This window comes from Emys orbicularis, chromosome 7 (assembly GCF_028017835.1).
Source record: "Emys orbicularis isolate rEmyOrb1 chromosome 7, rEmyOrb1.hap1, whole genome shotgun sequence".
Lineage (NCBI taxonomy): Eukaryota > Metazoa > Chordata > Testudines > Emydidae > Emys > Emys orbicularis.
In genome coordinates this window covers 2,414,339-2,437,081 of record NC_088689.1, presented here as the reverse complement: position 1 = coordinate 2,437,081, position 22,743 = coordinate 2,414,339, and the positions used below count along the sequence as shown (strand labels likewise).

General features: G+C 44.1%; 1 protein-coding gene across 2 annotated transcripts in view; it reads right to left on the bottom strand.

The window, feature by feature from the left end:
- The window catches only part of OGA (O-GlcNAcase), a 40,731-nt gene extending 18,288 nt beyond the window's left edge, over window positions 1-22,443 (bottom strand). The window contains exons 1-10 of one of the 2 annotated variants that reach the window (XM_065407619.1): window positions 22,251-22,443; window positions 17,265-17,316; window positions 16,837-16,934; window positions 15,032-15,162; window positions 13,816-13,987; window positions 4,597-4,695; window positions 4,155-4,439; window positions 3,526-3,684; window positions 1,601-2,211; window positions 1,010-1,184 (exon numbers count right to left, since the gene is read on the bottom strand). In XM_065407619.1, the coding sequence (XP_065263691.1) occupies window positions 1,010-1,184; window positions 1,601-2,211; window positions 3,526-3,684; window positions 4,155-4,439; window positions 4,597-4,695; window positions 13,816-13,987; window positions 15,032-15,162; window positions 16,837-16,934; window positions 17,265-17,316; window positions 22,251-22,443 (1,975 nt within the window). The remainder of the gene's footprint in view (window positions 1-1,009; window positions 1,185-1,600; window positions 2,212-3,525; window positions 3,685-4,154; window positions 4,440-4,596; window positions 4,696-13,815; window positions 13,988-15,031; window positions 15,163-16,836; window positions 16,935-17,264; window positions 17,317-22,250) is intronic. The other variant, XM_065407620.1, reaches the window with a different exon arrangement.
- Window positions 22,444-22,743: the final 300 nt, after the last annotated feature.

Here is a 22,743-nt window from a genome sequence, read left to right as displayed (position 1 = left end):
TGACGACCTGCTAGGTCTTCTCTGTCTCTAAATTTAAATAAACTATTTAAATCTAGCTACAAGTTAGTAGGATTTAAGAACTGAAACACTAGAACTAGACGAAGGCTGTGTAATGGTTATCCACTGTGAGGTTTGTGACAGCTACAAAAATTGTGACGTGAGACCATCAGCTTTGCGGCCTGCTGTGTATGTCAAGCAAGTCCACAGCATATTCCTTACAGTTGGATTGAAACCTGAAAGTAAAATGAGGTCACTAGAAGAACCCAGGCCATGCTGGTGCTATCTGCCAACTTAGAATCCCCCAAAAACATGTTTCAGCAAAAAAAAGCTGCATACAAAAAATGTCTTTCAAGCTCTGTTTAAAAGTCTCCGATTACATCTGGACAAAAGCGGACTTACAGAGCTCTCCAATTTCCACCCTTTGCCAAAAATCAGCTATTTGGAAAATGTTAAAGCAAACCATTTTGCACCAGAATAGCCTTATATGCTAAAGCTCGCATGCGCAAGGGCTGGGAGGATCGGCTTCCTCTTGGCCAGGCCCATTGAAAGGTCACTTCTGCAATTGTTCTGTTGAAGACAGCAATAATGTTATCAAGACAGAGCAAGCAGCAGATGGCTGATGTGCGGTCACATTTCATAGTGTCATTTCCAATCACATAACAGGGTGTCAAGGGAGTTACATGGCATAGTCCAGTGTGCATTCAGTCAGAGCAAGTTAAAGTCAGCACTTACGTTTCAGAGATGAGATTTAAGTTTCATTAGCCCAAGAAAAAAAACCTGAAGTTTCATTTAACTGCCAGTGCCTGAACACTGTTACTCATAACATCAGTACGAATTCAAAGTAGAGTGAACAGTACTTCAGAATAGTGAGGCAGGAAAGATTTTAATGAAGATCAAATTAGACCATACGCCACAAATAATGCATTTTGTGAAATATTTTTTCCGTGGGCTAATTAAAAACAAAAAAAGGTACACTATCGGAGTGTAAAACAGTTCCCAGTGCACCTACCTAACCACTGCACAAAAGACTTCACCATTGACATGATACTCTTGATATCCCAGACGTAGGAGTACATGTCATAAAGGATTGTCCTGTTGGCACAGTTGGAGAGGCGAGTGAACATTCCCATGACCAATCCACACATCTCTTCAAACTTGGCTGCTCGGGAGCGCCATTCTTCAATCTATTGAGGGAGACAAAAGATCCACAAGCTCAAAAATACTCTTCTAGAGACTAGATTTCTCCAAACAAAAAAACGGCACTATGCTGTACTTTTTAAGTTGTATAGGTTCTTTCGTTACAGTTCTGACCGACAACCATTGTTCAATACCCTTTCACTACTACTGCTACATCAGGGAAGGCCACACTGTGCTTCTCTGGTCAAATGCCAGCAATCTTTGCATGCCCTTACAGCCCTTGCACAAAGCATGCCTTTGGGCTATATGATCTACTCTTTAAGTTCTTTTAAAAATAATGACATGCAGCTCCTGGGCTTCTAGGAAGTTGCCAGGGACACAATCTCCCTGTATTATAGGAAATGTGTAATGCACCTCAGGATTATGATTTAAGGAAAGAAAAATAAGACTTAGTCACACTCACTTTTTCAGAGTCCTTTCCTTTACAATTAACACTGACAACACTGCTATTTGCTCTGAGCCACTGGAACTCTCTCAGCATCTGTGCACCTTTGGGCCCATGTTCATAAGGAAGGTAGAACAAGTCAGCAAGTAACTGCAGATCCTCTAGAGTCACTGGTTCTACGGTGTAGAGAGGCTTCTCATTTGGCCCAGGCACAAACTGTTCCTTATTCATTTGCTCATCAGTCTGCATAGGGGCAATGTCATTACCACAGTCTTCCTGCATAGACATCTCTGGGGACTTAGATTCAGCTATGCTCTCTTTATCAGTATCCATTGGTTTTAGCTCCTCAGACATTTTAGCTTCAGCAATATCTGTCAGTATTTGATTAACATTCTTGTCTGTGTCCTCTAGTTTTTCCACGACCATATCCATTGGTTCCTCATCAGACTGCTTCTTTTCTTCCTCCTTGACTAGTGCTGGTGGCTCATCGGACAGTGCTGCCCCCTGACTCATGATGGGCTCTTGGTAAACAGTAGTAACCACAGTTGTTGCATTTAGAGAGGATGGCGCAACCAGAGGCACCACATCAACTACGCTGGTTTTAGCACCGCTGTGGGCCACTTGCCTACCTGAGAATAGAACAAACAAGTTTAAAGTCTGCAATCCCTACCAACACCAAATCAACCTTTCTGAATAATATGCATGATCAGTTGTCAAGGTACATAAACGATCATTAGTGACTCCCTTACAGTGCTGCTAAGAATATAAATTTGTCAAAGTATAAAGCCTGTTCAAGAGATCTTCTATGACAGACATTTGAATTGGAGATTTTCCCCATTCCATATATGATTGGTGGCACAAATGGGACAGAAGCAGCTTTCTAAATAGACTAGTTAATATTTATGCACTTACAGCACCATTTGTAACTAAGGTGAGAATAAAAAGGTTATCAATTAAAGCAACATTAGTTCTCTGACTGCATGGCCCTGTAGAACCATATTGAGATTGGGTGCCCTGCCATGAGGTTACAGAACTCTACTCCTAGAGCCCAGGGTAATACAGTCCACCCTCAACTGTTCCTCAGTTTCTTCAAATCCAGGCATAGCCTTAAAAATCACTGACGAGAGGAGAGTGCCTCCACATCAGGTAGCACTACTGATCCTGAGGGTTCAGGCAGAGTAGGTCTTTTGAGGGGACAGGGAGAAGAGGCAATGGATAGAGACCTTGGCCTCATCACCACTCCCTGCCAAAGCCAGTTAGATTAAATCCTTGATAAGACTTGAACCATGGAGCTGTCCAAAGGGACAACTGAAGCACTCAAGACATTTTTGTCCGTCACCCACTGGTGCATAGTGGGATCCCCGATTCTCTCAGAAATGACAACTATAATGCCAAACTCTGATCTGGCAGGAACAATGGGCCCCACAGATCCATGGGTTCTACCTCAGAATTTGGCTCCTACTGCAGTGAGGACTCATCCGTATTGTGCTGAGGGGACACCATTCCTGAAAATGAGCATCAGAGGAATCAATCCAACAGCTTCCACGGGACATTGTTATTGGTTTTAAGTAGTCTTACATCCCCTTCACGGGAGACCCCATCTTTCCCAGGCCCCCAGTATCTGTGGAAGTGCACTGCATAGGGGCCAGTCAGATATGACAGTATGACCTCTGTTGATCCTCTTTTCTAGACAGAATGGCCTCTTGGAATTTCTGGGACCATAAGAGATGCTTTCCTCAGCTCAGTCAGGACCATCTTTAATAAAACTGGTTTAACAGTTCCTGCACAAAAAAGTCTGATAATACTTCCATTTCTGCTTAACGACTCATGGAAATATTTTTGGTTTTGTAAAACTATTCTCTTTAGCCCCAAACCTAAACCTTTATACCTGTTTGACAGTGTTCCTACTGTGCCCAGAGGAAAACCAAGCGAATTCAACTCACTGCTGTATTGGTGAGGTACCCCAAACTCCTGCAGCCACTCTGTTAAGGCCAGCTTCAGAGCCATCTGAGGGCTATACAGGACATCAGTTTCAATATCTTCATCACTCCCTTCATTTTCCAATTTAATCTGGATTGATACTGTACTGTCTTCAGTGTCAGCTAAAGGAAAAAGTTGAGAAAACAGCACATAAGTTAGTATGCAAGATTCCAGATCAGATTATTATTTATTTTTTTTTAAAACTCTCAGAGTGCTAGCCCAGGAAACCCAAGCTTTGCCAGACACAGCCTCATTTTGCAAAAACAGAACCGACTGCTGCATCCAAAATGTGTAAAATGGAGCAAACTGCAGCCTCCCTCAGCTTCAACATGGAAGTACAGCAACAAAGACTACAAATCCGATCATGCAATGTTCGTTCTTGATCTGAGTGGAGGCCTCTTAGATCAAAAAGGAGGAGAATAGATGGGAACTGTGAGCTTGGCACCTGGAAGCACTGATTATAGTAAGAGTACAACACCATGATTTGCCACTAAAGCCATTTCTACAAGACCTAGAACAAGTTGGTCCAGTTGTCTTTCCCTTGTCCCAACTCAATGGACAATGAACTGTTAAACCATAAAAATCTACTTACTCATCACCACATCTTTCCTCACTCCATTCATGTTGGATTTGTACCAAGTTGCAAGTGTGTGAATAGCAACATAATTGGCTTCAAATTCACAGTTTGGATTGGTCAGGACTCCCTTCAGTCGAGGGATGAGCTCAGTCGACCGACCTTTGTATGGCCCAAGAAACAGCCTCTTCTGATCATAATCGTTAGCATGAATGTTATCCCAGATGACTGGAGCTCTCCTGATGATCTTAGAAACTTCTTCAATAGATTCTACTGGAATGTCTTTAGATACAACTTTAGGACCTAGATGTACAATTGGATAATTAGAGGACTTTACATATAGTTAAGAAGCACTCATACATGAAAGCAACAAAGTAATTTCACAGGTGCAATACAATCATTTACTAAAAGCCTGAGTTCATTTAAGGCTACTAATCAACTCAAAGATCATGATTCCTACCTGTCCACAACACCTCAATGCCAGGTAACAGCTTCTCTCCTACAGTCCGCAAATAAGGGGATTGGGCAACGTTTGGATAGCAGAAAGTTCCACAATATTCTAGAGAGTGGGGAAAAAGAAAAAGACATCCTAGTAGTAATGACAATCATTAGAAAGAAATGTACTGTGAAAACAGACATGACAGTCTTGGAATAATGGAGTTTTACTAGGCATTTTTAATAGCCCAGTGGTACAGGTGGATATGGGACAAGATTCATCTTCAAATTAGGCAGTACAGAAAGTAGTTTGAGATGCAGCGGGTGAGAATACCTTTTATTGAGCCAACTTCTGTTGATGAGAGAGACAAGCTTTCAAGCTATACAGAAGTTGATCCAATAAAAGGTATTACCTCACCCACCTTTTCTCTCTAGTAACCTGGGACCAACACGGCTCAACACCACTGCATGCAGTAATTTGACTGGTCATTCCCGTAAGACCCGTTAGGAAGCAATTCCTAACAGTAGTATTCACCTTCCTCTCTAACATATAAGGCAACATGAAAATAAGTACATGAACATCCAGTTAATGCACAAGATGGTATCTTGGCCACAAAAAGGACCACCAATCACCTCATCTCATATGTGGCTACACATACTGAGAGGGGCACATGAATCAGAAGTCAAGTCCCTTCTGTCTCTAGTTTGGTAGGGTTAGACAACTTGTAGAAACAAGAGAAACCAGGACTTCAGAATTACTGCCATCTCAGTATATTTTAAATTAGTCTCTGGATCAATTCTAAATGTCAAGCAATGAGGCTCTCAATTGCTCCCTTACAGGGATTATTCCACAGCCTAAAATTTCAGAAAGTTTTCCATCTTAAGCACAGAATGTGTTTATACTCCACAGCGCTCAAACCCCACCCCCCAAAATTTGAATGAGATATATTAAATGCCTCATGAAGATACAGCAATCTCTCCCCAGTTAAAGACTGCAGACAGCTTCCATTATATAGCCCTATTTTTGCCCTCTTAATGCTGGCCTGAAAATTCCCACATTCCTAAGGCAAAGAAGGCTGTACACATCTGAAGGTTTGTTAAACTGTTTTCAAAATTACAAGTCACAAGAATTTCCCTATTTGCTACTCTGGTTTATCTAATGTTGGTCTCCCTCTTGCTCAAAAACGGCTTATTGTCCCTTCAAGTTTTACATATAGGTATACAGGTACATTGATGGATGCCATATAAGAACAGTGTTGTAGCTGTGTCGATTCCACAAGTTGATTCCCTGCAACACCACTGAAGGATGCTATATAAATGGAATTTTTAAAACGTCTTTATTAAAGTTTCAAAGACAATCAGAAAGGAATCCTACAAAAAGTGGAAACACGGAGAAAATTGCTAAGGAGGAGTATAAAAGAATAGTGCAAGCATGTAGGGACTAGGAAAGACTAGGCACAAAATGAGTCACATCAAGCAAGAAACATAAAAGGCAAGAAGAGCAGGTTCTTTAAATACAACAGGAGCAAGAGAAAGGTTAAGGAAAGTGTAGGTCCCTCTACTTAGAGGGGAAGGAGAGTTAATAACTGATGTCATCAAGGCTGAGGTGTTTAATGCCTATTATGCTTCAGTCTTCACTAAACAGATAAATTGTGACCAGATACTTAACACAAGTAATATTAATAATGGGAAAGAACACAAACCCAAAATAGGGAAAGAACAGGTTTTTTTTTTTTTTTTTTTTTTAAATGGAGATATCCCATCTCCTAGAACTGGAAGGGACCTTGAAAGGTCATCGAGTCCAGCCCCCTGCCTTCACTAGCAGGACCAAGTACTGATTTTGCCCCAGATCCTTAAGTGGCCCCCTTAAGGATTGAACTCACAACCCTGGGTTTAGCAGGCCAACGCTCAAACCACTGAGCTATCCCTCCCCCCCCCCATAAATTAATGGAGATTAAAGAAATTTAGATAAGTCAGATATATTCAAGTCAGCAGGGCCTGATGAAATTAACCTTGGGATACTTAAGGAACTGAAGCAATCTCAGCACCATTAGCAATTATCTTTGAAAACTCATGGAGGGTAGGTGAAGCCTCAGAAGACTGGAGAAGGGCAAACATTGTCCCCTTTTTCAGGACAGGTACTGTTAGCCTAACTTTGATACCTGGAATGACACAAATTGATTGTTTAATAATTTACTCGTAAGCACCTAGAGGATAAAAGGGTTATAAAGAATAATCGGCATGGATTTGTCAAAAACAAATCATGGCAAACCAACCTATTTCCTTCTCTGACAGGGTTACTGGCCTAGTGGATGGGGGTAGGGGGGGTGGGGGGAACCAGTAGACAGGATATATCTTGATTTTAGTAAGGCTTTTGATACAGTCCTACATGACATTCTCATGAACAAACTAGGAAAATGTGGACTAGATGAAATTACTATAAGGTGGGGGCACAGCAACTTGAAAGACCATACTTGCTGTCAAACTGGGAGGGCATATCTAGTGGGTTCTTGCAGGGTCAGACCTGGGTCCAGTATTATTTAATATTTTCATTAAATGACTTGAATAATGGGGTGCAGAATTATAAAATCTGCAGATGACACCAAGCTTGGAGGAGTTGCTAGCACTTTGGAGGATAGGATTAGAATTCAAAATGACCACAACAAATTGGAGAATTGGTCTGAATTTAACAAGATGAAAATACAATAAAAAAGCTTCACTTAGGAAGGAAAAATCAAATACACAACTACAAAATGGGGGAATAACTGGCTAGGTGGCAGTACTGCTGAAATGGAACTGGGGGGGGGTCTAGTGGATCACAAATTGAGTATGAGTCAACAATGCGATGCAGTGGCAAAAAAGGCTAATAGTCGGAGACGTATTAACATGAGTGTCATATGGAAGACATGGGGAGTAGCTATCCCACTCTACTCAGCACTGATGAGGTTTCAGCTACAATACTGCAGCACAAAATTGGACACAAACTTTAGGAAGATGTGGACAAACTGGAGAGAGTCCAGAGGAATGTAACAAAAGTGATAAAAGGTTTAGAAAACCTGACCTATGAGCAAAGGTTAAAAAACTGGGCATGTTTAGACTTGAGAAAAGAAGACTGAGGAGGGGGACCTGAAAACAAACAAACAGTCTTCAACTACACCTCTACCCCGATATAATGCAGTCCTATATATCCGAATTCGTGTTACCGCAAGCGGCTCCTCTGCACCCGCATTACTTGCTGCGGCCCTCCCCGGGCCCCCCCACGCCAGCTCACCTCCGCTCTGCCTCCGCCTCCTCCCACGAGCGCACCACAGCTCCACTTCTCCTCCCTCCCAGGCTTGCCGCGCCAAACAGCTGATTGGCACGGCAAGCCTGGGAGGGAGGGGGGAGAAGCGGAGCTGAGCGGTGTGCTCGTGGGAGGAGGCGGAGGCAGGGGGGCTGCAGCAAGGGGGGGGGGGGCGCAGAGGAACTGCTCCCTGCCGCAGCTCACCTCCACTCCGCCTCCTCCCCCCCACGAGCACACCGCTCAGCTCCGCTCTTCCCCCCTCCCTCCCAGGCTTGCCGCGCGGCAAGCCTGGGAGGGAGGGGGGAAGAGCGGAGCTGCAACGCGCTCGTGGGGGGGAGGAGGCGGAGGTGAGCTGGGGCAGGGGGGGCCCGAGGAGGGCCACAGCAAGTAACGGGGGGCGCAGAGGAACCTCTCCCCACTCCAGCTCATCTCCGCCTCCTCCCCTGAGCGCGCTGCCACTGCTCCGCTTCTCCCCTCCGAACAGCTGATTGGCGCGGCAAGCCTGGAAGGGAGGGAGAAGTGGAGCGGCAGTGGCGCGCTCAGGGAGGAGGCAGAGCAGAGGTGAGCTGGGGCGGGGAGCAGTTCCTCTCCCTACCCCGATGTAACGCGGTCTCACCTATAACACAGGAGCCGAAAAATCTCACCGAGGACTGCGTTATATCGGGGTAGAGGTGTATGTAAAGGGCTGTTACAAAGACGATAGGGATCCATTCTTCTCCATGTATCAGGGGGTAGCCGTGTTAGTCTGTATCTACAAAAACAACAAGGAGTCTGGTGGCACCTTAAAGACATCTGAAGAAGTGAGGTTTTTACCCACGAAAGCTTATGCCCAAATAAGTCTGTTAGTCTTTAAGATGCCACCAGACTCCTTGTTATTCTTCTCCATGTCCACTGAAAGTAGGACAAGAAGTAAGGAGCTTAATCTGTAGCAAGGGAGATTTAGGCTAGATATTAGGAAAACTTTGTAACTAGAAGGGTAGTTAAGCTCTGGAATAGGCTTCCAGGGAAGGTTGTGGAATCCCCATCACTGGAGATTTTTATGAACAAATTGGACAAAGCTGTCATAGAAGGTCTAGGTTTATTTGGTCTGGCTTCAGCTAGAATTGATGACCTCTTTAGGTGCCTTCCAGCACTTCCTTTCTCTGATAGTATGGAAAGCCCAATGGCAAACAGATCCTTGGTTTAGTTTTACATCACCTGGAGAATGACTGTAAAACGTGCGAGCCACACCATTAAGTGACAATTTTTTAAAAATATGAAATTTGATGGGGAGCCAGTAGAGGCTGTTAAAATGGATGTTGTGTTCAGACTAGTTGTGTTTAAGAGCACAGATTGCTGCCATAAATAAATGACACATTCTGGATCAATTATGAATAGTCAAGTCTAAACCTGAAAATGTTTAGTCTGTTCTTAGAAGTGTTAAGTTGCTATTCTAGAGAAAGCAGTGTGCAGTTTAAGTACAAACAGGCAGCATAATCTAAAATATTTACATTTTATAAATACACACAGGGGAACGTCAACTACTGGTCAAATGGGACAACAGCACAAAGTTTAGAGGAACCATTTCTCAACTTAGTCATGGCTTACTGGAACTGCTAATTCTAGATCACACACAAGGAAAGGCTATTCTAGAATATCTAATTATATTACATCCTTCCTGTGCCACTGTTGGTGCACAAGGCAGACACTAGTCTCTTCCATTCCTCTCTGTCATTTGCTGCTGCTTCCATCTGCTCTATGGTGTTGAGGTCAACTGCTCTACCCTCCCTACTAAGGGTTCTTAAAGTTTCTCTTGGGCACTCATTTCCTCTCACCAGTAGGTTTTCACTTGACTTCATGTGGGAGTCTGAGTGTTGGCATCCATAACACATGCCCCAATTATGTCCAGTGCTTTTTTCTGATTCTAGTGGAGATGAGCTGTCACTCAGTTGCAAAATATCGGCAAAGTCTAGATCTTCTAGGCATTTGCTATCTACCAATACTATATCAGTGTTTGTATTGCTAATACACTTCCTCATTATCCATTCTATGGTAATACTAAACAGCAGGTCTGCATTTTATCTCTGTTTCACACCAGTGTCCACTGTGAACCACTCATCTGGATGTTCACCATTAAAGAGCACTTCACATCTCTATACATGGCCTTAATGACATTGACAACTCTAGGTGGGATTCCATAGGCCATAATGTATGACTGACTTTCAAAAGGCATTTGGCAGCCTGCACAATGAAATTGACGATGAGAGCATGCCATTCTATACATTCTTCTACGATGGTCCTTAGTGTGAATATCAGATCTACACAGGATCCCTTGGGCCTGAATCCAGATTGTTGTTCTCTAAGCTTGCATCCACTGCCTCTTTTGTCCTGAGTAGTATCGCACTGCCAAAGACTTACACTATTCTGTGTTGTTCTCCAGTTGTTACTGTCAGTGAGATCACTCTTCTTGGGTGTTCTGACAAAGATTCCATGTTTCCACTGGCCAGAAGGGGTCTCTTTTTAAAGACTTCATTAAACAGTTCTGGACGTTTCGTTAGGGTGGTGGTATCAAGTGCTTTTAGCATTGCTGCTGCAATTTGATCATCTCCCACTACTTTGTTATTTTTCCAGTTTCTTGACTGCAGCCTATACTTCTAGTTGGACTGTCATCTCTACTGGATTGATGTTAACGGCAAGTTGATCAGATTCACACATTTCATATATCCGGTGCTGAGGTAAGGCTGCATCTGATGAAGCCTTCTTTGAAATGCTCCAGCCCTCTATTTTTCTGCTCTGCCTCAGTTGTAAACATTTTTCCACCGTTGCTTTTTATTGCTACATTTTGAGTTTTCCACACACGATTTTAGACATTTGGTAAACAGCTGTATGGTTTCCTATAAGGTCTTCAACGTATCTCCATTTATCTTTCCTTGTGTTGCTTTTCACTTCCTTGTACTCCTTTGAATGCTTTCCTTTCCTCAGTGAGTCTCTTGGCTTACGCAAGTCTTGTTCTGTCTATGCTGATAGACAACTGTCTGCTGCAGCTTGACTCTCACGGTCTGAGTGCTGCCCACTTTTCTTTAAGTCCAATCTGTGTCTTACCTTCCTCTGCTTTGGCAGCACCTCAAACCTGTTCCATAGTTCAAGATGGAATTACTCACAGTACTCTTGTTTTCAGTGTTAAAGTTGAACGTTCTCAGTTTTAATTTCAGTTTAGCAACGCAAAGACTGTGGTCTTTGCTGACATCCGCTGCTCAATATGCCCTTGGACAGAAGACCTGAATCCTGAGCTAATATAGAAGTGGTAGATCTGGGTTTTTTTGTTTGTTTTGTCAACATGGAATTCGCCAGATTCTTTTGGGGTATTTTTGTGACGAAACAGTGTATTGTGTTAATTTGGCCTACCAATTTATCGTAACTGTGAGCTCAACTGTAAGGAGTGCGTGAAAGTTTATAAAAGGTTACAATAACCTGTAACAACAAATGTTAATGGGAAAGAGGTATGAAATGGGGACAGAAAGACTGAATTAGTCCACACAAAGCAGCCTACTGATAGAACTCAAGACTGTGTTAAGATCATGCTTGGTAAATAAGAAAAGCATGGAACCAGAAATCAGTGAACCAAAATTGGTGTGTCGGAAACTAGGCCTAATTGGTGGACAAAATAATGAGAGGACAGGCTATTCCACCCATCACTCCCTTTTGGGGTTCTTAGACTTTTTTTTTGAGGGGGGGGGGAACTGACTTCTAAAGTGAGCTTCACCGTCATGGCTTTCACCCCCACCTTTTCCTTTCTAATCCTGAGAGGGCCAGAGACCCAGATAACACTCCCACCTCCACCAGATCCAGCTAAATCCCAAATAATAAGTGGGATGTGAAACTTTCCTACCCCTCTTCTTTTTCCATCTATCTAAGGAGAGTCTGGCTAAGCCAGCCAAAACTGTATATTTTGCAGCACTGCCATAAATCTGTGACCAGAAAGAGGCAACTAAAAGCAATGTCCTAAACAGCTTGATGCTGGTAGAAGTTGGTCAGGTCTCACAGTGGCTGATAAGACCATGTGGTGTACCTGTGTTTATTCAGCAGTGATGTTACAAATGAAAGTCAACACCAGAAACAGAAGCTGCATTTTGTCTTTGCTCCTCTTCTTTTCCCTTTTGCGTGTGTGTCTGTCTTGTTTTGTCTTCTACGAAATGGGACTGGATTTTAAGTGCAGCAACTACAGCTCCAGCCCATCTTAACTAACTTCTCTTTTCACCAAAAAGGCCAGTTATTACCAACGGAGTTGTAAGAGTTAACATTAATCTCTCTTCCAAAATTAAAGCCTCATGTTTCAGGGCTCCAGCCAATCACTAACTATCGGAAATTAGATGGTTTCCTTCCCCCTTTCCCTCAAACACTCGGTGCTGGCAACAGTACGACACAATACTGGACTAAGGGTCTGATCCAGTCTTGCAATTCCTATGTAAATAAGGGAATCCAAATTCAGAGTTGGTGTATCAGGAGACAGGCTACAGGAAGTTTTAGCAGAAGAAATTGCCAGGCTCTGATCCCAGGCTCATCATGTGCTTAGAATCCACAATGCATGCTTTATTTGGATTGGTTACAATCTTTAACTGAAAACTGTGGTTGCAGGTAGGTCGAGGATCCTAACTTGACAGTTCCCTGGAAGCATGAGGTAGATTACAGGTTCAACCACCATAAGTGAAAATGTACATTGCATTCCCTAAAAATAACACCAGACAGTAACATGTCAATGAAGGAGTGGTCTCCAACATTTACATGAGACAAAACTCAGAATGCAAGTACCATTGTACCCGCAAACGACAGCAGTGATTATGCAACTGAGCCAAAGCAATAATTTACAGCCAGGGTCACCGGGGGGGGGGGGGGGGGGGGGGAAGAGAGAACGGACGACAAGTGGGGCAATTTGCCCCAGGCCCCGCAGGACCCCTCCCCCCCCGAGAGTTTTTCGGGGCCCCTGGAGTGGGGTCCTTCACTCGCTCCAGGGGCCCCAGAAAACTCTCACGGGGCCCGGGCCCCCGGAGCTTCTTCCGCTCCGGGTCTTCGGCAGCAATTCGGCGGCGGGGGGGTCCTTCCGCTCCGGGACCCGCCGCCGGAGAGCCGGGTCTTCGGCGGCAATTCGGTGGGGGGGGGGGGGGTCCCCCGCCGCCGAAGACCCCAGGCCCCCTGAATCCTCTGGGTGGCCCTGTTTACAGCCCAATATAAAAAATGCCATTGCTGACAGTGTCAAGTCAAATGCTGATGCAAGATACAAAACAGCTAAAAATGAGAAATTTGGGGAAGTCCCATTCATCCTATACCTTGACCATGCTGTGGAGAGTTCCAAAACATGATTTGGATTCCTTCATACAAGTCAAACTAGAAAAAAGTTTGTTTTGTCTCATTCCTAGTTGAACCTTCTTGTATCTTGCAACATAATTTTTCCGACTACTTCATGTTTACACCCTTCAAATAGACTTATATCCCCCTTAGGCCAGGTCTACACTACCGCGGTAGTTCGACAGCTGGCAATCGAAGTTCCGGGTTCGATTTATAGTGTCTGGTTTGGACGCGATAAATCGATCCCGGAAGCGCTCGCCGTCGACTGCGGTACTCCAGCTCGGCGAGAGGAGTACCGCGGAGTCGACGGGGAGCCTGCCTGCCGCGTGTGGACCGCGTCTGAACCGCGGTAAGTTCGAACTAAGGTATGTCGACTTCAGCTACGTTATTCACGTAGCTGAAGTTGCGTACCTTAGTTCGAATTTGGGGGTTAGTGTAGACCAGGCCTTAGTCATCATATGCCCCAAGCCACACACATTTAGTTTCTTTACTCTTTTCTTAAATGTCAATTCTTCCAGATTGCTCCAAGATGTTTAGTCACTGCTTTAGGGAAAGCCTTCATTGACCTGGGTGCAGTAAAATAGAAGGCTCATTAAATTTCAAAGCTATCACAAAGTAAAATTAGTCCTAATGTTTTACCTGTAGGACAGAATAGGAATGTGTCTGGTTCTCCTAAATACTGATATATTTCATTTGTAATGGAGACCTGGGCATGAGCAAAGGAGCTAAAGACTTCTTTGTCTGCTGCACACATGTTGTGATCAATATCATCAAACAGCAGTGCAAAGGATCTGCAGCCAAACTGGGAAACCTAGAGCAGAAGGGGAAAGAAGTGAAGAGAAATGTTTAGAAAATTAAGAAAACAAACAGTAAAAAGTTCTAAAAGCTAACTTGCCTTTAACAGGATCATCCAACATTCCTTCCTCCCCACCCCAGCAAAAAAAAAAAAAAAGCCCACAAAATAAGTATGAGTCACTGTTTTTCAGTTTGTAATTTGTAATCTAAAAATACACTTGAAATTCCCAAGTATATGTCAACATTTAAATCAAATCTACAGTACCCTGCATAAAGTGCAAGATGAGTGACGCATGTTGGAGTGCTTCCATTACCACAGTGTGCCTTGCAAATTCCAAACTCTTTCCAATAAAGGAAGGACTAGAGGAATGGGGGAGGGAAGGAAGAGGAATGCCTTGGCAGTTATCGCCAATTAATGCAGGACTCTGACCCACCATTATGTTTTTCTCAAGGATACCACTGGAGACTGGCAGTCTGTTCCAATTTCCCAATCCAAGTCTTATCTCATAGGAGAAGCAGACAACTAGGAAAGACCAAATTCAGCAACAGCCCTCGGGTGAAGTGGAGCAGAACATCACAGGAACTTAGAAGGTATGTGCACATTTTAGGTCTTCCCCCATTGAAATTTTTCTTGGAGGAATACCATCCTTCCCTTTGGATAGGAGTCTTAGTTTGAGGTTTTTAAAAATGATTTTAGGACCAAAATTCCCAACAACAGTTAGTAAGAATTGCTATTCCTGATCAGATCACTGCCAGCATCCTGCCTCTAAGGAAGTTCCCATAGTGCACTGGCCAATTGTACAAAATCTAACATGGGTGAAAAAGTCCTTCCTGATGCTTGAAGTAGTTTCAATCCCAAAGCCTCATTGTTTATTTTATGAGAAACTCTGAATATTATTAGACATAGTATTATACAGACATTGGCACTTATGTTCAATACTTAAAAGCAAAATTGGTCAAAAAATGCCACCAAGTGTACAGCAAACATGAGTTACTGAGTTATTTTGGAAGTTCCAAACATTCTTAAATCACATGGGCTGAGAGTTTCAACAAGACCTACCTGGTCCAGCTTGCGTTTCAATGTGGACACTTCTTTTGGATTTGAGAAAGTGATATCAAGTCCAGGCGAGATGGCATAGATGAATTCTATCTCATATTCTTGGGCAGCCGAGATTAGGGTCATGAGTTGCTCTAAGAGTTAAATCCAAGTATTTCAGAAGGATTCATCAATAAGTAAGTTAAGATATCGCCTCATCAATATTAAGAAATACATTATGAAAAGCAAATTACTCCATTGCTAGAAGCCAAGAAAGGGTTTCAGGTAGCTTTAACAAATATTTTGAATGTTCTAAGATTACTGATGCAGCAGTAAGCACTAAGCTGTATTGCAAATTGTGTAGAGAAACAACATTAAAGGGATGGTAACAAATACTTGTCTTGTAGTTTAAGCTTTATTTCACATTTATCATTATTTTTAGAAACCTTTTAAAAGAATGAGAATATGCCAGTTTGATCTTGTTGTTGTGTGGCAAACATGGGTGCATTTCACCTGTTTATATGGAATCAAACCTAAAAGCTCTGAAACTGTTACTCATTTCCATATGGGTCAAAAATATTAAAGAACTGATCCAATGTAGTAATCAATTTTTGCCAACAGGATTTGTTCATTTGAACTCTTTGTCTGATGCTTTCAACTGCAATATTTGTATACTGCTGAGCTACAGGATGCATCAATAGTGGCTTTTAAAAACCTTTGAGTAGAAGTTATCCTAAAAAAAAAAAAATGGCAAATTTCATTCTCTAAGCTGAGAGAAACAGAAGTAAACAAATAATTTTTTTTGAACCTGTAATAACCTACGGTGTTATTGGTAACAGGTAAGAAAATTTGTTTTATAAACATAATTGTAATCTGCCAACATCCCTTTAACTTTATTCCTAAAACCATTCAAAGTAGCCCCTACAAGATTTAATTCTGATGTGGTTATCGTCTCTCTCCTTCACCCAAGGAAGAGACTCCTACAAATGCCCTGTTAGCCAACAAACCTCTGTGCTCTGACAGAATAGCTCTTTTCCACTGGTGACAAGAGCACCTTAAAACTCAGTAAGGGCCATCTCCTCTCCTCAATGAAGTCAGCAGCAAGACTCCTAGGTGCAGGCCCTAAGACTGTACAATTTTACTTATTTTCAGATTGTTAGGGCTGGCAACACTGGGGCACTACTGGACAAGAACACCGTAGTTATGCTAGCTAGGTCTCCTCTGCTGCTGGGAAATCAGGGAAGAGAAAGAAGAGTAACCACTTCTTGTGAAAACAACCAGCTACTAAATAAATCCCAAATGTCAAACTTCTGTTTTTTACCTTAAAGTTCTGATTAAGCCAGAAGTTGAAGTTCCAGTCATGGCTCCCCTCACTAGTGTGTACGCACTTGATCAACCAGAGACATTAGCAAGCTGATCTGCTCATTCCATTTTAAAAAGGAAATATTTTCCCCTTCCTTACAATAAGGTCCCGATGACCAATACAGATAAGGAAAAAAATCAAAATGAACCCCTCTCACTGCCAGAAGAGGGAAAGTTGAAGGAGAGTAAATCCCACAATAAAACTAAAGCTAGTCTTAAGCGGAGTTTTAGAGGTGAAATGCAAAACTAAAATTAAAGTGAAGGAAAACCCAAACTTATGTTGCAAGCCCTATTAAGTAAGCTTGCAAGGGGCATTCAGTATATAAACCTTGACCTAATGCTTTTCTGCATTGCCATTCACCTTTAAAACTGGATACAATGATTAAACACACAAGCACATGTACCAGTGACTGTGATTCATTCAGCAACTACTTATAGAAAATACAGAGGGGAATAAAGGCAATTACCAGCTTCCTCCACAGAGTACATTTCTCGCCAGAACATCCTGTGCTTGTAGTCATCTTTTGGAGCATACAAGTAGGTATTCAGTCCCCATTTCTGAAGCCTATAACGGGGGGAAAAGCCTCCATTAGTATTCTACAAGTGCAACAAAGCTGCATTTTATAGGATCTCATTCTCAAATTTATCCATTTGTCTTTGAGAACATTCACCACTATACTACTAATTCAAAATGGTATTGCAAAAGTTTGAGAGACTAGACAAATCCAGAACAGCCTGAGCAAGATTAGAAGGGAAACGTAATCAGCTAAAATACAAATAATACGTAAAATGCTGCCCTAAGTCAGGCCTGAGTATCCTTAATAGTCTACTAAGTGGAAGATGATAGTTTTACTGTTCTGGAGCACATTGCAAACCAAGGGGAAACGTGACTTGCCTTCTAAAAAGTTCTTTCCTCTGCTCCATAATCCATGGTCTTCCATAAAATCCTGTGGGAAACCAGATTAAAATTATCCAGTTATACATCAGACTGTATCTATTTCATGAAAAAAAGATTATACTATAACCCACTTTTCTTCTCCTCCTCCCACAAGATGTTTCTAATACATTCAGTTTTAAAACCTTCTAGCAATCAGGGGGGAAAAAATCAAAATTGCATAAAAACATAACATACTAAAAAATCAAAAGGGAAATACTAAAAGATCTATATTTTCAATTTAATTACACCCTACATAATTTATGATCCATGCTGATAATTTTAGCCACTGAAGCAATTAATTTTCAGAATCCAAGCAGAAGTCCTCAGCAGATGCCCTTCACAAGTCAGGTCAGCACTACTACACAAGTAGCCCAAACAGCAATAACCCAATTATGCTATCATTCTAGAAGTCTGATGAGCAGTTTTAACTTTAATAGTGGAATATCAAACAGTTCTGAAAATAATTACCAGTGCAAGAGTGTTTCTTGATACAGACAGGTTATATTACCTAAATCTACACATATTATGCTCAAATATACGGGAGGTGGGGTTTGAGCAAATAGAGGGCCAGACTCAAATGGATACGTAAGATTTGTTCCCTTTTGTATTTTAACTAGGAAATGCTGGCATCTTATTACACTGTGCCCAAGGATATAAAGTTTCAGCTTGTGAAAAATGGAGAGGCGCCTAAACAGAATATTTCAATGGAAATCCAGAAGTTTGATCTGCCTCAGACTTCAAATTTAATAAGTTGCTCCCAATCTACCCTCTATGAATGACACTTCATCAAAAGCAATGATCTCGACTAGCCTACCATTATTCAAGCAACTTCATTTAGTATTGTGCGCCAACAGATCCACACCTTCAATCACAAGTGGACACTCTTCATATTAGAAAGTCGCAGTTTGGCAGTCTGAGGGAGAGACCCAAGACTAAAAGAGTGAAATGTAATAAGCTTTCATTTTCATCCAGCATAACTGCTCTGCTTGATGAATGATGCAACTGGCAGGGCAAAGCAAAAGCATGTACAAGCCCTTACATCACTAGCCTGAAGTTAAACAGTCCTATTTCCAGACCTGATCACCCACTATCACTATATTTGCACTTTCATTTTAAATAGAAAGACTAGACAGGCTTTGTTCATTAGACTAATGTTTGACTTTTTAAAACAAGGTACAATTTGAGAGTGTCCTATGTTAAAAAATTGACTCCAATTACCTATTAAAAGTGAACCCTGTGATTTTAAGTTTGAGGAGCTCTAAATAAGCTCAACTTTTAAAGGTTATTCTTAACAGAGCAATTTTTAGTTATTTAGTGCCACAAAGTGGTGAGGTTAGGTACTACCGCTCCCATTTGGTTGCAATTGTGAAGTGACAAATGGAGGACAGTGAAACAGCAGAGCAAATAAAGAGGCATGGTGGTGTGCACAGAACAAATAAGGTAACAGACAAATTCTTCTCATTTACAGAAATGTAATAGAGTTGCATTGTCACTGGCAGGCAAATTTGGTCCTAAATTAGTAAAACAGACCTACCTAATCACAAAGGGACCTAATTAATGTGGTGCCTAGTCAATACTTGGCACTTCTATGTATGTAGAGTATTCTGAACATCGGAACACAATTTGAAAACTAATCGTGTAGTAACCTGAAGTGAAATCAAGATGCAAACTTAACAAACAAACAAAAAAAGGGGGCAGTGAAAGATAATGGGTAGGGTTAAAGTATTAAACAATGAAGAGTACATTTAGATTAAAATATATTAAACTAAAGTGCTAGTAGTGTATTAAGATATTTTAACCTGACAGCATCCCTGTAAATCAAAGTACTAAGACATGTCAGCTGGGGACAATGTTAACATCCTTCTGTCCGAGCTAAGATCTCAGTCCGTCTTTCCCATCTCTCTTTGTGGGTGTCCAGCAGTGAGATTAAACATAGGCAGAACAGAGTTTTAATTCCCATCCTCCCACACATACCCTCATTCCTTGTCACTAAGGGTCTTAATCTGGTTGCTGTATTTGACCATCAGATTCGAGAAAAGTCGAGACCCTGACAATTCTTCTTGTCGCAATGTGTCCACTTCAGGCCTTTCCTCCCCATCTACAGCAAAAGCTTTTGCCCAGGTCCTCAGTATCTAAGCTACCAATTTCTTCATCTCTGGCCTTGACCAATGCCATCGTGGTCCACTTTGCCACTGCAACAACAGTTCCTGACTCATCGCTTTGATCATGTTACATCCGCCTCCGCAACCTTCGCCATCTCTCTCTCTCCGATACGTTACTGAGACCCTGATTCCCACGGATTGCCTATACTTAGATTGAAAGCTCTTCAGAGCAGAGATCTTCTTTTTGCTACATGTCTGTACAGTACCTAGCACAATGAGGCTGGGACCTAGAGTCTAGTTGGTACCACTATATAAACAAACAAAATGGTCTTGTGGGAAGGTGAGAAAATGGAGAGAGGGAGAGACTGGGAAATGGGTAACTTGATAGAAAGCCTTTCACCTCTAGGTCTCGGATTCAAACCAAATCAGTCAGAAGTGATCAGAGGCTTACCACCATCTGACACCTATTCAGTATCTTATGTAAAACATACTCATCTTAGTACAGGAAGGAATACAAAAGGCCTTCGCTGCTGCCATCTGTGCTTATCTGTTCCCTGGCTTCAATCTCCAGTCTATCAATCTGGTACCTTTCACTACAAGGTAAAAATCTACTTCAGTAATGAACATTTTGGGTAGACCTGAATATCCCCAGGCTGGCTAAGGGCTAATAAGTGCCAAAAAGCCTGACAGATATTAGCAATGACAATACCACCAAATGATACATTTTTAAAAAGTGATAAAAAAGATCTATTGGAATTAGAAAATATCCAGGAAAGGGCAAAAATAAAAATGATTAAGGGTATGGAACAGCTGCCATAATTAATAACACTGGGACTTTTCAACTTGGAAAAAAGAGAGACTAAGGGGGGATAGGATAGAGATCTATAAAATCATGACTGATGTAGAGAAAGTAAATAAGGAAGTGTTATTTACGTCTTCTCATAACACAAGAGCTAGGGGCCACTAAATAGGCAGCAGGTTTTAAACAAACAAAAGGAAGTATTTTTTCACACAACGCACAGTCAACCTGTGGAACTCCTTGCCAGAGGATGTTGTGAAGGTCAAGACTATAACAAGGTTCAAAAAAGAACTAGATAAATTCATGGAGGATAGGTCCATTAATGGCTATTAGCCAGGATGGACAGGGATGGTGCCCCTAGCCTCTGTTTGCCAGAAGCTGGGAAAGGGCAACAGGGGATGATTCCCTGTTCTGTTCATTCCCTCTGGGGCACCTGGCATTGGCCACTGTCGGAAGACAGGATACTGGGCTAGATGGACCTTTGGTCTGACCCAGTCTGGCCATCCTTATGTTATGTTAATATTTACTGCAGCCAAAGGGTGTTTTCCTTTTAGACATGAACAAAAGCAATGTAAATGCTGACTTTGATAAACAACCCATTTCACTCCCCACTGCATCCGCTAATCGTTTTGTTGTCCAACTGAAAAAGTTCTCTACAAATCTAAAACTTACCAGTCTAGCTATAACAATTCAAACAATTCCAAGCCAACAATTATGTCCAGAATAAACTTTATCTTTCCAGATTACAAGCATCCATCTCAATCACTGTCAAAAAAGCCTCAAATTTTTCAGCAATTAATGAAAAGTACGGAAGCCTACTTTATTTTACAGCTTTCACCATAATAAAATTTGTGCAAGATCTCAGTGAAACAAATATGCCAAGCGAGAAATGCAGATTACTCCATAATGCAATTAAAATGACAAGTGACAGCACGATAGAGAACAGGGACTTACTTAGTACTAATGTGAGATCAGACGCCCATGGAATCACCTATTTCTTACACAGGAGAAGTCTGAACTTCTAACATGCAGGCAGGGAGCATGGCTCGGGTTTCCTTACTGCAGGACAGCCCTGTAGGCTGGGTCTCCGCCCCCGCATATAGGAGCTAGCCAGGAATGCTAGACTATGCCTGCACTACAAGCCCATTGATCTACCAGCCTAGAGAGCAGCTTGTGGGGTGGGGCCGGCTGCGCCCCCCCAGGTACCCCGGGGTGGGGAGAAACTGCACCATGGGGCCGGATATGCCCCCCCCCCAGGTACCCCGGGGTGGGGAGAATCTGCAGCGTGGTGCTGGATGTGCGCCCCCGCCCCCGAGGTACCCCAGGGTGGGGAGAATCTGCAGCGTGGGGCCAGCTGCGCCCCCCTCCAGGGTGGGGAGAATCTGCAGCGTGGGGCCAGCTGCGCCCCCCTCCAGGGTGGGGAGAATCTGCAGCGTGGGGCCGGATGTGCGCCCCCGCCCCCGAGGTACCCCAGGGTAGGGGGAATCTGCAGCGTGGGGCCGGATGTGCCCCCCCCAGGTACCCCAGGGTAGGGGGAATCTGCAGCGTGGGGCCGGATGTGCCCCCCCCGAGGTACCCCAGGGTGGGGCGAACCTGCAGCGTGGGGCCGGATGTGCCCCCCCCGAGGTACCCCAGGGTGGGGCGAACCTGCAGCGTGGGGCCGGATGTGCGCCCCCCCCGAGGTACCCCAGGGTGGGGCGAACCTGCAGCGTGGGGCCGGATGTGCCCCCCCCAGGTACCCCAGGGTGGGGCGGACCTGCAGCGTGGGGCCGGATGTGCCCCCCCCAGGTACCCCAGGGTGGGGCGGACCTGCCCTGCAGTCAGCCCCGACCGAGGGCTGGGCACGAGCAGTAACCAGGAGACTGAACACGAAGCCGATCCCGAGGGAGGCGACCGGGCTCCAGAGCAGAGGGAGCGGCCCGGGGCGGGACACCAGAGCAGCCCCCGCGCGGGGGGAGGGACGGGGGCTGCTCCCAGTGAGGGCGCGACTAGCCCAGGGCCCCCGTTGCCTTGGTTACCGACACTCCCCCCCGCCCCCCTTACCTTCCACCACACCGCAGAGGAAGCGCCGGGCCCCGGCCACCGTCTCGGTCTCCGTGTCCGTCTCCTCCCCGCTCGGGCCCGGCCCCGCGGAGGCCCCCGCCGGTTCCAGCGGAGCCACCGGCGCCCCGGCCGGGTTGGGGCTGCCCTGTGGCTCCCGCTCCTCCAGCGCCGCCTGCCCCTCCTTCTGCACCATGCTGCCGCCCGCCAGCGCCGCCAGGGACCCCCGCCTGTGCCGGGCCTGGCCCAGCCCTTTGTCTCCGGCTCCCCCGCGCCGACCCGGGCGCCCCAGCCGCCGCTTCCTGTTTATGGGGCCCTGCGCCTGCGCGGGGAACCGGCCCCAACCGGTCCGCGCCGCCCAGCCCGGAGCCGCCCCGCCCGCTCGGGAAGAGACGCCGCCGCCCGGGGGATCTCGCGTCCGCTCCGACAGCGGCCTGGCGCCCCCGAGCCGGCACCGCGGGAGCCGCAGGACTTCTGAGGGGACAACGGACTGAGG